Consider the following 13,287-nt stretch of genomic DNA (forward strand, 5'->3'; position numbering starts at 1 on the left):
CTCCTGAACAAGTTAACACAGTGGCTTACTTATTCATATAAAAAATGCCCCAAGATAGCTGTTGATAGGTATAAGTGGGATTTCCATTCTTATTTTTCCTTGCATTGAAAATTCAGGTATGCTCAAGAATAGGGATGCGAGTGGCTGAATGGGATTTTTATAGTTATGGCCATTGAGCAATTACATTTTTTATTTTAAATGATTTCAATATATTGTTGTTATCTTATATGTGTTGATGACTTTTTTTTGTAGGTCTAATCATTTTTAAAACATTCCCTGAAAGTACACTGCCTTATTTATTCCTTAAACACATGTGTATTAATTAGGAAACAGAAAGCTATTGTTGCTTTAAAAAATGGCTGTGCAAAATTGTGGGATTTTACAAGGACTACCACGGTGAAAAAACAGCCTCGATAACTAACAGAACTTTAGTTTACTTTAAACTCAAGTAAATATTAGGGTGCTTTAAAATGTGTATATGCTTGCATGCTAAATCACATAAATTGATGAATTCCTAAACTTTACCATGTTCCACTTACCTGATGTGCACGTCTCTTTTCCTTTATAAATCTTACCATGTTAGAAAGTGATTTCCTGTGAAATGATTTACATGTCAGTTCCTTTAAAGAAACTATGAGAGAGCAAAGAAAGAGTCTCCTTGATAAGTCCATTCATGGCTGTCTTTTCATCGCTCATTATGTCTAAATATTGACGTCTACAATCAGGCCAACAATGACATCCGTGTTGTTTTCTTTGTTCCAGATGATTCCTTCGTCGTAGGTTCCAGCTTTGAGCTTCTGTTTAATATTCGTCCACGGATTCCCACTGGACTCCTGCTGCATGTTGGTGATTCCAGCGGGACCCAATATGGACCCACGATGGGTCACTATCTCACTGTGTACATGCTCAGAGGAGAGGTAAGGCCTTACACTGGAACACATTAACAATGCACATTAACATCAGTTCACCTGGCTCTCAGGCTATATGCCCATAATCAGTAAAGAGTGAAAATAGGAATCTCTTTCTCTCTCTCTTTTAAGGTTAATTAAACCTTATGCCTTTAGATAGGACAGCGGATAGAGTCAGGAATCAGGGAAAGAGAAAGTGGGGAATGACATGTGGGAAAGGTACTGCTGGTCAGATTTGTCCCCCAGGCTTCTGAACATGGGGCGCGCGCACTAACCACCAGGCTTCCTGCACCCCCCACTTTGCTTCATTTATTTTTTATTTCTGTGTGACTGAACAGAACAGAACTTAACTTGAATATAAATCAGATTGAAAATATGTTGTTATGTAAAGTTTGTTCGCTGTAAACATGATTGACTGTTTGCCCTTTACAGGTAGTGGCACGAGCCAACAATGGTAAAGGGGAATTCATGGTGTCGGTGAAGCCAAAAGCTTCCTTATGTGATGGAATATTTCATAAGATTTCAGGTACATTTTTACAAAAGTTCTACATGAAAGGTGTCATTTGAGATAAGTAGCACTGCTGTTACAACAGAGCTAAAATTGTCTTTTGCATCATGTGTCTTCTAGTGATCAAGAGGAAAAATGTTGTGCAGCTGCATGTGGACACAATAGACAATTACAAGATTGGTCCACCATCTTCCACCACAGCTTTGACCAAAGACTCCTTGTATGTGGGTGGAATTCCTGGTGAGTGTTAATCTACTAAAATTTGTTTTGTTTAACTTTATTTTACATATTTAAAATTTCCTAGAAACCAAGGGATACTGTGGTTATCTTAGGTCAAGCTCTTACTCTAAGAGTAATTTACTCTAAAATTAATTCTGTTAAATGCATATTGAAATCAATCAAAAGAAGTCGCTTATTCATTCAGGTTAGCATGCCTGGATTTCTACACTTTGTGCTTTTTCATAAGCTTTGGGAAAAGTTTAACAAAAATGGAAGACTTTGAATTTCTGTAATCATATATATCATTTATCATGTAAGTGTACAACAGCAAATAAGTCAAATAAATCTGTTAAAAGTAAGTTGTAAAAATGTCCTTACCCACATGTGTTACCTTTCTGCTGCAGAGATGTCAGTGCACCAGACACTTCCTGTCACGTCATCCTTTGTCGGATGCATCCAGGACCTGAGGATCAACAGCCAGCCAGTCTCTTTGGACCGGCTTTCCGGTGTGTTTGGTCCAGTCAACCTCAAAGAGTGTCCCGGCTGAAGGAGTGTATCTCACACCGCATCAGCATCATACAACGAAACCTGGGACCATGTCCAGTGCCAACCATGTGCAATCTGTTACCAAGACAGAGAATGTGTTTGTTTGTAAGAATGTATATATTATGAGAAGTGTGTGCAGGTATGTTTGTTTGTCCGTGTGTGTGTGTGTGTGTGTGTGTGTGTGAGTCTGTTCGTAAAAAGATCTGAACAGAAGATTACAGGTTCATAGTATTTTCTGTATTTATTTTGAGATAAATCATGTATCATGGCACAGATTGACAAATGCATATTCTCTCAGTTGTTTTACAGTCAGATGTGTTGGTTCATTCAATTCAAATGCTACTGAATATGCTTGTGATTGGTCAAGGCTGCAGCGTGAGCAACCCAGCACTTTAAGAAAAACCAATGATGCCTTTGTGATGGTGCTTTCATGGAAATCAACATTAATAGTTTATTTTTGTGTAAGTTTATACCATATTTTCTATGTTTACATCCCCGGTGCTTATCTCCGTGACATTTCAGGGGCTGTGTAGCTACTGCAGTTTAATATCCAAATGCCGGCCTGTTGAATTTTGCTATTAAACTGGTCTATTAGATATGGAGGTTTAACGTTTGCATTCCTTTTTTTGCATTAATAATTTCTGTGTAGCGTAAGTGCCAGTTGCTTCAGAAAATAGCATGTAATCAAATTTTGTGGAGCATTGTTGAGTTAAACAATTCCAAATAGATGCCATTAGTTTAAGTCCTGCAATTCATGTTTGGGACCATTAAACAACATTATTATAAAGTTGAATGAAATATCGCTTAAAGGTGTGTTTGGTGTATTGAATTTCCCCCAGAGAGTGTTTACGTTTCTGATTTGTACATTTGTGGAAACATTGGTAATATGAGAAAAAATATGCATGATGATTGGACATTCTTTTACATGCATTCCTGTCTTGTGACCACTGATTTGTAATCCATTTTGTATTCTGTTGAATTCATGTGCTTTATGAAATACTTCTCCGGGGCCATAAGTAGGTCTTCAAAAATGTCTTTTATCCTGTGTTCATGCTGACAAATTATTGTATGGATGAAAAATGCATTTTTACAAAAATCTAGGGTTAATGTTGAATTATATTCAGCCGTATGTATTGAATTTGATTAAAGACCAGAAAAATATAACTTGCAAGTTTTATAAATTGTTTTTCTTTGTTGAAGTTCATATGAGGAGATTTTTATTAATGCAACAATGTTTAACATGAATTAACAGTATTCTATTGAAATTTATACAAATTGAACAATGAAGTCATTATTTGTGTACTTCTCTTGGTTTTTTTTAAAGCTTGCTTTATTATTTTAGAAACATCTTTAAGTTGAACTCCTTTTTTTTTTTTAAATTAAAATCATGAATTCACAACTATATTTTTTTATTTAGCCAGGCTACTCATGTATGAAGAAGTTTGACACAGCTTATATTTATAGCCTACAGAAACCACCACGCCCCCACTAATGCTGCCTTCACGGACTTACGAAAATCGTAAATCGTGCGAAAAGATGCAGCACCAAATTTTGTAACCCTGTTTCCTTAAAAAAAATGCAGCCTATGTAGTGAAAGAAATAACGGGTATGAATGATAGCCTTTAGACAGTGACACTAACTTAAAGCTTAAATACGTTTAGGGCATGGGTCTTGTTGAATGAGGATATCAATCACAGAATCTGAAGGGGCATACAATATTTAAAGAAAAATACAAAGACTAAATTCACGATTCTGTGCAAACAGAACATTAAATGGTCTCTGCTTTGCGAGTTCATAAAAAAAGAGTCATATCACACAATGGCAGCTATTTTATTCACATATAAACGCCTGTCCCTTTCCGAATGTGAATATTGATTGGCTTGTCTAAAAAAAAGGAAAGTGATATTTCCGATTACACTCAGAGGCGGCACATTTCCTCTTCTGCGGTCAGGCGGCAGAATACGGAACAGCGACACGCAGAACCGCTGGATAAACGAGCAGCTTACGCACACAAGTTGTTAGCTGTCAGGTCTTTCGGACCTGTTGTTTTTGTTAGGCTGTGGACGTTTTTAAAAAAAAAAAAAAATGAATTTGACTGCGTCGGCTCAAAACTGCGCCACTGACTGCGACTGTTTTCCTTTAAAGTAAACTCTAGAGACGTACCGCACTTCCCCTCTTCTTCCGCGCCTCTCTCCGCCGGCTCGGGGTGTCTCAATGGCGGAGCGGACAGAAGCAGCCCCGGGGAGCGTGAAGGGGGAGAAGACGGACCGCATCAACGACACAGAGCTGGCACTGGAGGGAATCAATATGCTCCTCAACAACGGATTCAAGGAGAGTGATGAGCTCTTCAGGGCGTACAGGTCTGTGAGCGTCTCTGTCTGTCTGTCCCGTTAACATGGTAGTGATGGACTCACACGAGGAGGGTGCGTTGTGTTTTCTTGTGACAGGTGTACCGATAATTACCACGGTCAAGCAGCACGAGCCAAAGTCAAGCCGCTGTCTGTGATTCATTTGCCAAAACAAAACTCCCTACATCCTCGTCACGCTCCAGTGTAGCAGCTTTATGATCCGGTCCACAAGCAGCAGGAGGGATTTAGTTTGATTACTTAGAGCAAATATCCACAACCACCAACAATAGTGTGACTTGTGATGCTGTAACACGGTGACTCCCAAAGTGGGGGCATGGGACCCCTAGGTGACCCCTGCACGACTTGACAAAAAATAATGTAGGCGTCACCTTTTTTTTTAATTTTTTTTTATTTAATTTAATTTTTTTATTTTTTATACTGCTCGCAAACTATGGCAGATTTTGTGAGAGGACTTCCAGGTAAATGTGAGGAAAATGAACCGACACAAGAAGTCACAAATTGTCACGTTTCATGTTACAGTGTCACTCTCAATTGATTCCTCTTCAAAAGTGCCTTGTGCGTTTTTTTGTTTTGTTTGTTTTTACACACCCAAGGTTGCTGCTCTGTACTTATTGCAGCCAATGTTTGAAAAATAAATAAATAAATAAATAAAGGAATGTATTTGTAAAGAGGGTGACTGACAGTGTGTTTAGGGTATGTCAATTTATGTTGTTGTTGTGTGAGTGGTAAGTGGGGGTGAAAACATTTCTATCCGCCTAAGCGGCCAGGCAGAACAAGTTTGGGATCAGCGGCTCTAACACAACATTTTCTTTGCCTGTATAATTCTATTACTTAATGTGTGGTTAAAGGCTGATACAAGTGCTGTGACCATCGTGAGAGGGGCTGCATATCACGATTACTCCATGATAGATGAGTCTGCAGTTATGACTCAATTGGTTCAAATATTTCTGATGATAGTGGAAAACATCTGCCCCAGTTTGTTAATATATTTTTGTCAGTCTAAAACCAGCATTTTTTCAGTTTAATAGGATATATACAGTATGACATGATACTGTACGTTGGTAATATTACTGTTTGTTTACATAACATGTAATGAACAATCACAATAGTTTGAGATAAATTGTTAATTGACTTCTTACTATTAATCAACCAGTCATTTAAGCCACAATAATCCATGTAAATATGCCAATGTTTCAACAAGGAACCATTCAGGTTAGCGGGTTAGCATTCCTGTCATACCAGTAGCTGTCAGTGACTTTGAGCAGGTTTGGTTTTAAACTTGTCATCTTAGCCGAGCAGGTTTCTACACTCACTACCACGCAGTACTGTTTGATGGTCGCACCTGTCCAGGCTTCTGTCAAACCAAGACGTTACTTTTAAATGGTATTAAATGTTGAATTGAAACTTGCCAATGATCCTTCATCCAAACCCGAATCTGAAGTGATAGGAGCAAGAGATAAGAAAATGATCTTTTCTTTGTGAATTCCTCAACGTTTTAAAAGTAATATTTCACAAATTGAACACAGAGGACAGAAAAACTGTTTGCTCTTATGATGCGTAAGCCGAGGGGGGGTTTGTTTTAAGAGGTGTCAAGCTTCAAAGGTTTAGTGACCCCCGCTCCAACCTCAATATCTGGCCTGAGACAACTTATAACGTACAGGTTTTCTAAACGTCCTTCAACCCTGTTAATAGGGTTGATTATCTTCAGGATCATCTTGAATGTTGTTGCCACAGAAGGGCAAACCACTGTGTGTCCTGACCCCTGGTGTGGGCTTAAATGTCACCTTCTTCCCTAATTGCGTTTAGCACTAGGTGTCATCGTGCTGCGATTGCATCAGCAATAAAAACGATGAAAGGAAATGAAGACCCATACACATCAACTGGCAATGAGCTTGTGACTGTATTTTATTTCCAAGTCTCCCACTGAGGTTCCTCTGACTTTGTTAAGTTGGCATTTTGTGTTACATTGTTCTTTAACCATTAATCCTATCAACGTGAACATCCTACCTCTGAATGAACTCACTTCAGTGTGACTGTCATGTTGGGCCTCAACTTGTCCTGACAGTCAATCAATCAACAGTTCTTATTGAATAAAACATGCTCCACAGTTTTCATTCCACCTTAAGCTCTTTTTAAGCCCTGTAGATCTGTCACCTGCGTACAGAGCATTCCTCTGACTGACACGTCATCTGTTCTCTAACTTGTGTTTCAGGAATCACAGTCCTTTAATGAGTTTCGGGGCCAGCTTTGTGAGTTTCCTGGTAAGTCAAAAAGAAAAACTTGCCCTCTGAACATGCTTTTGTCTGTTTTACCTTTTCAGTTCAGTGCTCCACTTTAAAACCTATTTCAGTTTCTTAATTAGGTTTGAGGAATTTCCCATGTGTTCAAGCCTGGGGAAGAGCAGTTTTATTTCTTTGGCAAAGAAAACAGGTGCAACGTACATCATGTGCTTAAGAATCTTTATTGGTTTGTGTTGATTGTTTTTTTTTTTAAACTACATTTTTGGATGGGTGGATGGATGTATGAATGGATTGACTCAAAAACATCATTTTCATTATCATAATTGTTTTACAATGTAAACAGGATTGGAAAAAAAACACTTAACTAAAGGACAACTTACTCCTTGTCCTGGAGGTTTTGACCTGCTCATATGATCTCTTTGTCAGCAGCTGAGATTGTACAGATTTCATTCTGTACAAAATAGCCATCTATTTTCAATAATACATATTATACATTTATTTATAGTTGTACATTTATATGACATTAGAAGGAATTGTGAGATCAACCCTCTCAAGGGAAAATAAAGCGATAGAGGAATGATTCAGTCACTTGCCTGATTTGTGATGTCTTCCTGTTAGATTAATTTTTATTAAGAAATGTAAAGCACATAAAAAACACATAACCTGTTTGAATAAGTCAAAGCTACCTGAAACATCAGGCCTTAACAAACAAAGAGAAAATGTCAAGGACACTAAATATTATAAAAAGTTCTGACTGGTGAAATGACAGGGGGATCCCCCACCTTGAGGGAACATTGTCATCTTCTGACTTTTAGAATGACTGGATTAATCATCCGGTTACCTTTTTGCTGTGTGCAGAACGCCATGATGACGTTTGAAGAGGAGAAAATGCAGATGGCTTTTGAAGACCTCAAAGCTACAGAGAGACTGTGTGAGAGTGAAAACACAGGTGTCATTGAAACCATTAAGAACAAAATCAAGAGGAGTGTGAGTAACTTTTTTTCAACATTTAGTTCAGCAACATGTGTGTTTTTCACATCTGTTCTAAAGTGTGAGGTGTTTGTGTGGGCAGATGGACTCTCAGAGGTCAGGGTTGGCTGCAGTGGACCGACTCCAGAGGCAGATCATCATTGCAGACTGCCAGGTTTACTTAGCCGTGCTGTCTTTCATCAAACAAGAGCTGTCGTGTAAGAGAACCTTACGTACTCAATATCTACTGAAGCATAATGCACATTTATCAGTGAGAATAACAAATTATCAACATAAATACCTGTAAATATTTGCATGTTTCACTGACCTCAACTTCTTCCTCCTGACAGCCTACATCAAAGGAGGCTGGATCCTCCGTAAAGCCTGGAAGATGTACAACAAATGTTACAGCGACATAACGCATCTGCAGGAGGGCAGCAGAAGGAGAGCGTCTGAGCAGCCAGCAGCGCCTCCTTCTTCTCTCACATCCTCCTCTGACCTGTCCTCCCACAGCCGCTCGTCCTCCCCGGGGCCGAGCCCGTCCCACAAGCTGGACGGCATCAGCCCCGAGGCTCTGGACCGCCTTAAAGGTTCGGTCAGCTTTGGTTACGGCCTCTTCCACCTCTGCATCTCGATGGTGCCGCCACACCTGCTGAAGATCGTCAACCTGCTGGGCTTCCCTGGCGACCGTCTTCAAGGCCTCTCGGCACTCATGTACGCCAGTGAAAGTAAGGACATGAAGGCACCCTTAGCTACGTGAGTATGTGAGTGAGTAAGCTTGTGTTTCTGTATTCTAGCTGTACCTTGAACTTGATCAGTCAGGTTTGAAAAATGATGGCATGGTAAGATAGCATAGAGAAAGAAATGAGATCCAGAAAGATGAGTTATGGTCTTGTGTTGGTGCCTACAGTGAATTACAGATGTCCTCATAACATTGACCTTTGGCTGATACCAAGAAACCCTCTTGTTCTAAATACAGATACTATTGTTTTTTATAGCTGTTTACATTTATTATTTATTTGTGTACTTATTTTTGAATAAAAAAATACAAAGATACAGCCTTAAAATGTTTGACGGGAAAACATATTGTCTGCTATGATATATGTAAAGCTTAGCTAGCACCCTTCTTATTGTTTGTTATTGTCACTTGATACATTTCCTGAATGAAGGCGTTGTATTGAGAGATTAAGTGACGTTCTAGCTGACACTTCATAATGGAGCCCTGCGTTATTTCAGGCGGAATACAGTAGTCCTGCCCGCAAGCGGCCACCAGCTGATCTGAGAACCGCCCCAATGCCAACCAATCATTATCACACTCTGACAACAAAGCGGTCTATTTAAACCGTTCTGCCTGTCACTGCTCTTGCATGACATCCACTCTGCTGCGCAATTTCCCTCCACCACCCCAACCTCCTCCAGCTTCAGTCAGCACATTTTATATTCTAGGATGAATTGTCTGCGTCTTGTGTCTGCAAGATGTCAGTATCATCGCATGCACATTCAGGTTCTGTTCTGCATGTCCCCATGGGGGGAATTAAAGGTTTGCGCTCTCAGCAAAATCTGTGGCATGCTGCACTGATACTGCTGAGAGCTAAGAGCAGAACCAATACCGCCAAATACAACTGTTCAAACCACAAGTGCAATAAATGGTTAAATCTATGACGAGAGTATTCCTGACTGAACTGCTTAGACCCTGCTGTACCTGATCTAATATTAATAAGATCTATATCTAGATTGATCTAGATCTATCAATACTTTGTTTTACAGTGATCAATAAGTTCATCAGCTTTAAATAATTGACAGATTATTGAACAAATATAAACAGAGTTATATACAAACTTGACAGTTTGTAAAAAGTTATTAGACTAGACTACATAGTTTTTCCTGTTTTTTATATATATAAAATGGTACAGTATTTTTGTCCTATCTGGTATACTACCCCCCCACTCATTACAGTCTCTGTGCCTCCCTTACAGCTTGGCACTCTTGTGGTACCACACGGTAGTGCAGCCCTTCTTTGCTCTAGATGGCGCAGACACACAGGAAGGCCTGATGGAAGCCAAATCCATTCTTCAACAGAGGGAAGCTATCTATCCAAACTCCTCTCTCTTCAGGTTTTTCAAAGGCAGAGTCCAACGCCTCGAGGTAAACCCATGATTATAAAAAGAAGGCCTTCTTACAGTATCCCTGCCTTGACTTCTGACTTAATAAAAAAGCCTGTTGCTCACACCACAATGTTTCCCTTCACCAGTGCCAGATCAGCAGTGCCTTGACGTCTTTCCGCGATGCCTTAGACCTGGCCTCTGACCAGAGGGAGATTCAACATGTGTGTCTATATGAAATAGGTACTTATACCTTTCAGATTTCAAACTTCCTAGCTCAGCACTTTGTCTGAATCATAATATGTGACTGTTGTACATTTCAGGTTGGTGCAGCATGATTGAGCTGAACTACAGAGAAGCCTACAGGGCCTTTGAGCGCCTGAAGACAGAGTCACGCTGGTCCCAGTGCTACTACGCCTACTTGACAGGAGGTGGTAACAGTACAAATGGATAAGGCTTCAAAGACATTTCTTCTTACTGCTTTTTAATCCTTACTAATAATGTGTTTGTTTCCAAAGTGTGCCAAGGATCCACAGGTGACCTGGAGGGTGCTGCTTCTGTGTTTAAAGATGTTCAAAGACTTTTCAAGCGCAAGAACAATCAGATCGAGCTGTTTTCCATGAAAAGGGTGAGCATGTGTCCAGCTGATATTGTATTGCAAATTATTAGTGCAAAGCAAAGTCAGTGAAGTATGTGTCCAAACTTTTTTTTTATCAGGCTGAGAAGCTGAGGTGCCCCAGTCTGTCCAAAGAACTCTGCATCCTCTCTGTGATCGAGATTCTTTATCTGTGGAAAGCTCTGCCCAACTGCTCCACTGCCAAGCTGGAGACAATGACACAAGGTACTCGATTTGTATGTGCTTAAATAACTTTTTGTGTAAGCTAATTTGCTGTTGTGTCATTAAGTGTATTTTTTTTACTTTGTAGTCCTGCAGGGGATTGACGATGCTTCGAGTGCAGGCCTAAAAAACCTGCTCCTTGGTGCTATTCACAAATGTCTCCATAAAACCAAAGATGCCATTCAGGTACCTTAAACGTCTAATTTATACCCCAACGTGCTCAAAAATGTGAGGCAAACACATCACATCAATTGTTTCGGTTTAACCACAATAAAGATCTGATATTGTTCCGATATCTGTCTGTTTCAGTATTTTCATCTTGCTGCAAGGGATGAGGTGGGTCGTCTGAGCAACTCGTACGTGCAGCCCTACTCCTGCTATGAGCTGGGCTGTGTGCTGCTGAACACCCCAGAGGTAAGTTTCTTTCTTGTTTATGTGTGTGACTGAAAGAGAGTGTCCTTTATCTAAGATGGCGGAGAAGTCACATCGTCTTAATATTTGATTCTGTCTCTTTTTCAGTCTTCAGGGAAGGGCAGGATGCTCATGCTTCAGGCCAAGGTACAGTAACTTTCTCTATTTGCTGTATACTTTTAAGTCTGTACTTTATACTGCTGCTTCTGTTTGTGTTTTGATTGTTAATAACTGGAAGTAAGTGTAATCTTAATAGACTTCAGAATTTTTGGAATCTAAGCAAATATAGATTAAACAATATAACCTTATCAAATGGTAATCTATTCAGCCTACCCATGCAGCTGAAGCGATTTTCTCTTATCTCTGCCAGTTTTTAAACAAGGCGTTTTAAGTTTTTATTTTGTGTTTGCTGAAAATTCCCTCACTACCCAACCAGGAGACAGTGTATCGAAAATAGCTTGAGAAAGGGGACAGATGTTGTGATGCCACAGGCAAAGGTTTGTGGCCATTAAAGTTCGTCTGTATGCTTTAGATGTAGTCACGGTTTGAGGCTGTTGTCTGAAAAATAGTCTCTAAAAACTTCCAAAGAGGCTAGTGTCACGTAAACAGCCACAACATCTTGATAAACTGGACGAAGACAATAGTCCCTGAGGTAGCAAGTGTTTTGCAGTTCTGACTGCATACTAACACATCAACCCTAACAAGATGCAATCTCAATGATCCTGATCATTTGCAGGGACAAGCACCATCGAGGTCTGTTTTCTCTTTTGCAACAATTAAGTGTTCTGCACCCTCAGGGAGAGGCTGGGTTGTCCGGCCTCATCATGAAGTCAGAAAGCATAGTGTGCAACATCCCATCCACACTGAGTTAACAGAGTGCTCTAAAACCCTTCCCTCAAGTGCATTTAACACCCTTTATTTTAATAACCTACTCTTACGGAAGGCAGTTCCAAAAGGCTGAATCAGGATGTGTCTACACATGTACAGTGGACGTGTCTGCCCGGCATGTGGTGCAGCCTCACCCAAACTGAGCTGTGCAGCAGTATTGACTGTGTTAGTGAATGATTGTCAGTTGATGCAGCTTGGGTCTCCCTATCTCTTTTACTGTAAGTGCCAACCCTGCACGCCTGAGCATATGCAGCAGTGACAGGAGCTCAGGAGGAGCGGAGCAGGGGGATCTCTGCCTCTTTAATGTTTAGATTGCATTGATTGGTTTGAATGTCCTGACAGCAAAGCTTGTTAGAGGGCAGGGCACACACAAAACTGTTATAATATTCACTGATTTGTCTCTTGATTTTTGGATTTTGCAGGAGGACTACGCTGGCTATGACTTTGAGAACAGGCTCCATGTTCGAATTCATTCTGCTCTCGCCTCTATGAGGGCTGCAGCACAGCCTTGACATTCTATCTGCACCTCACACAGACCTGGAAGAGTCTTTTAAAAAGCCACAACACCAATCAGGGCACTAAAGTTGCATTGTTTAATTTCTTGTAATTTATTTTCCGTTTCTGAGCCAAGGCATCATTTGAGAATGTGTGCAATATGTACTGTAAATGTTCTCCAGGAGGTTCTTTACAAGAGATCTGTCTTGTTTCCGTTTACTGCACTGTACTGTAAATGACTGAATTGGGGTTCTTATTGTTAACATGGTTCAGTTCAAACTAGATGCCAGCACACTCAGATTAAGTTCAAAAGCATCAGACATATTGCTTCCACAGAGGGACGATTTTCCAGGTGAAGTAGAAAATGGCACATATCAAGTATTAACTGAAGAAGCAGCTCAGCTTGTGAAGTTAAGAAGCTGATGTTCCGACCATCTCAGTGTTTTGTTTTTTTTAAATATATTTGCTGTAGAGGCTTTGCTTGTCCATAGGCAAGATCAAACCTTGATTTTATGGTTTAACATAATCTCTTTTTTAAGCAGAATTGTTTATGTCTTGCACAGGAGTTTTAGTAGTCATGACAACATCATCTTGTACCACTCTTGAGTGGCCTAGTGCTACTCCTTGCTGTAAACTGGTTTTTCTATTGTTTGTTCAAAGGTAATAAAATAAATATTGGAAATTAGAATATCGTTTTATTTACTGCACTTGACCATGTTTGATAGTAGACTTACATTTACCTTTTTAGTGCCACTCATCTGCCAATCCAAAAGAGAAGTAAAATAAATCACACA

At 39.9% G+C, this 13,287-nt stretch overlaps 2 protein-coding genes across 3 annotated transcripts in view; both read left to right on the forward strand.

Moving 5' to 3' along the window:
- LOC132979172 (laminin subunit alpha-3-like) overlaps positions 1–3,345 on the forward strand; it is a 60,188-nt gene extending 56,843 nt beyond the window's left edge. For both annotated transcript variants that reach the window (XM_061044743.1, XM_061044744.1), the window contains 4 exons: positions 763–917; positions 1,341–1,434; positions 1,537–1,656; positions 2,040–3,345. In XM_061044743.1, the coding sequence (XP_060900726.1) occupies positions 763–917; positions 1,341–1,434; positions 1,537–1,656; positions 2,040–2,182 (512 nt within the window). In that variant the 3' untranslated portion in view covers positions 2,183–3,345. The remainder of the gene's footprint in view (positions 1–762; positions 918–1,340; positions 1,435–1,536; positions 1,657–2,039) is intronic.
- Positions 3,346–4,165: 820 nt separating this feature from the next.
- LOC132979175 (tetratricopeptide repeat protein 39C-like) lies at positions 4,166–13,181 on the forward strand. Its single transcript, XM_061044750.1, has 14 exons — positions 4,166–4,541; positions 6,763–6,811; positions 7,649–7,777; positions 7,863–7,977; positions 8,110–8,515; positions 9,736–9,904; positions 10,011–10,104; positions 10,185–10,292; positions 10,380–10,489; positions 10,579–10,702; positions 10,788–10,885; positions 11,009–11,113; positions 11,219–11,257; positions 12,421–13,181. The coding sequence occupies exons 1-14, from the start codon at positions 4,396–4,398 to the stop codon at positions 12,508–12,510; spliced, it is 1,782 nt and encodes a 593-aa protein (XP_060900733.1). The 5' UTR covers positions 4,166–4,395; the 3' UTR covers positions 12,511–13,181.
- The last annotated feature ends 106 nt before the right edge of the window (positions 13,182–13,287 follow it).

Source organism: Labrus mixtus, chromosome 8 (genome assembly GCF_963584025.1).
Source record: "Labrus mixtus chromosome 8, fLabMix1.1, whole genome shotgun sequence".
NCBI classification, from domain to species: domain Eukaryota; kingdom Metazoa; phylum Chordata; class Actinopteri; order Labriformes; family Labridae; genus Labrus; species Labrus mixtus.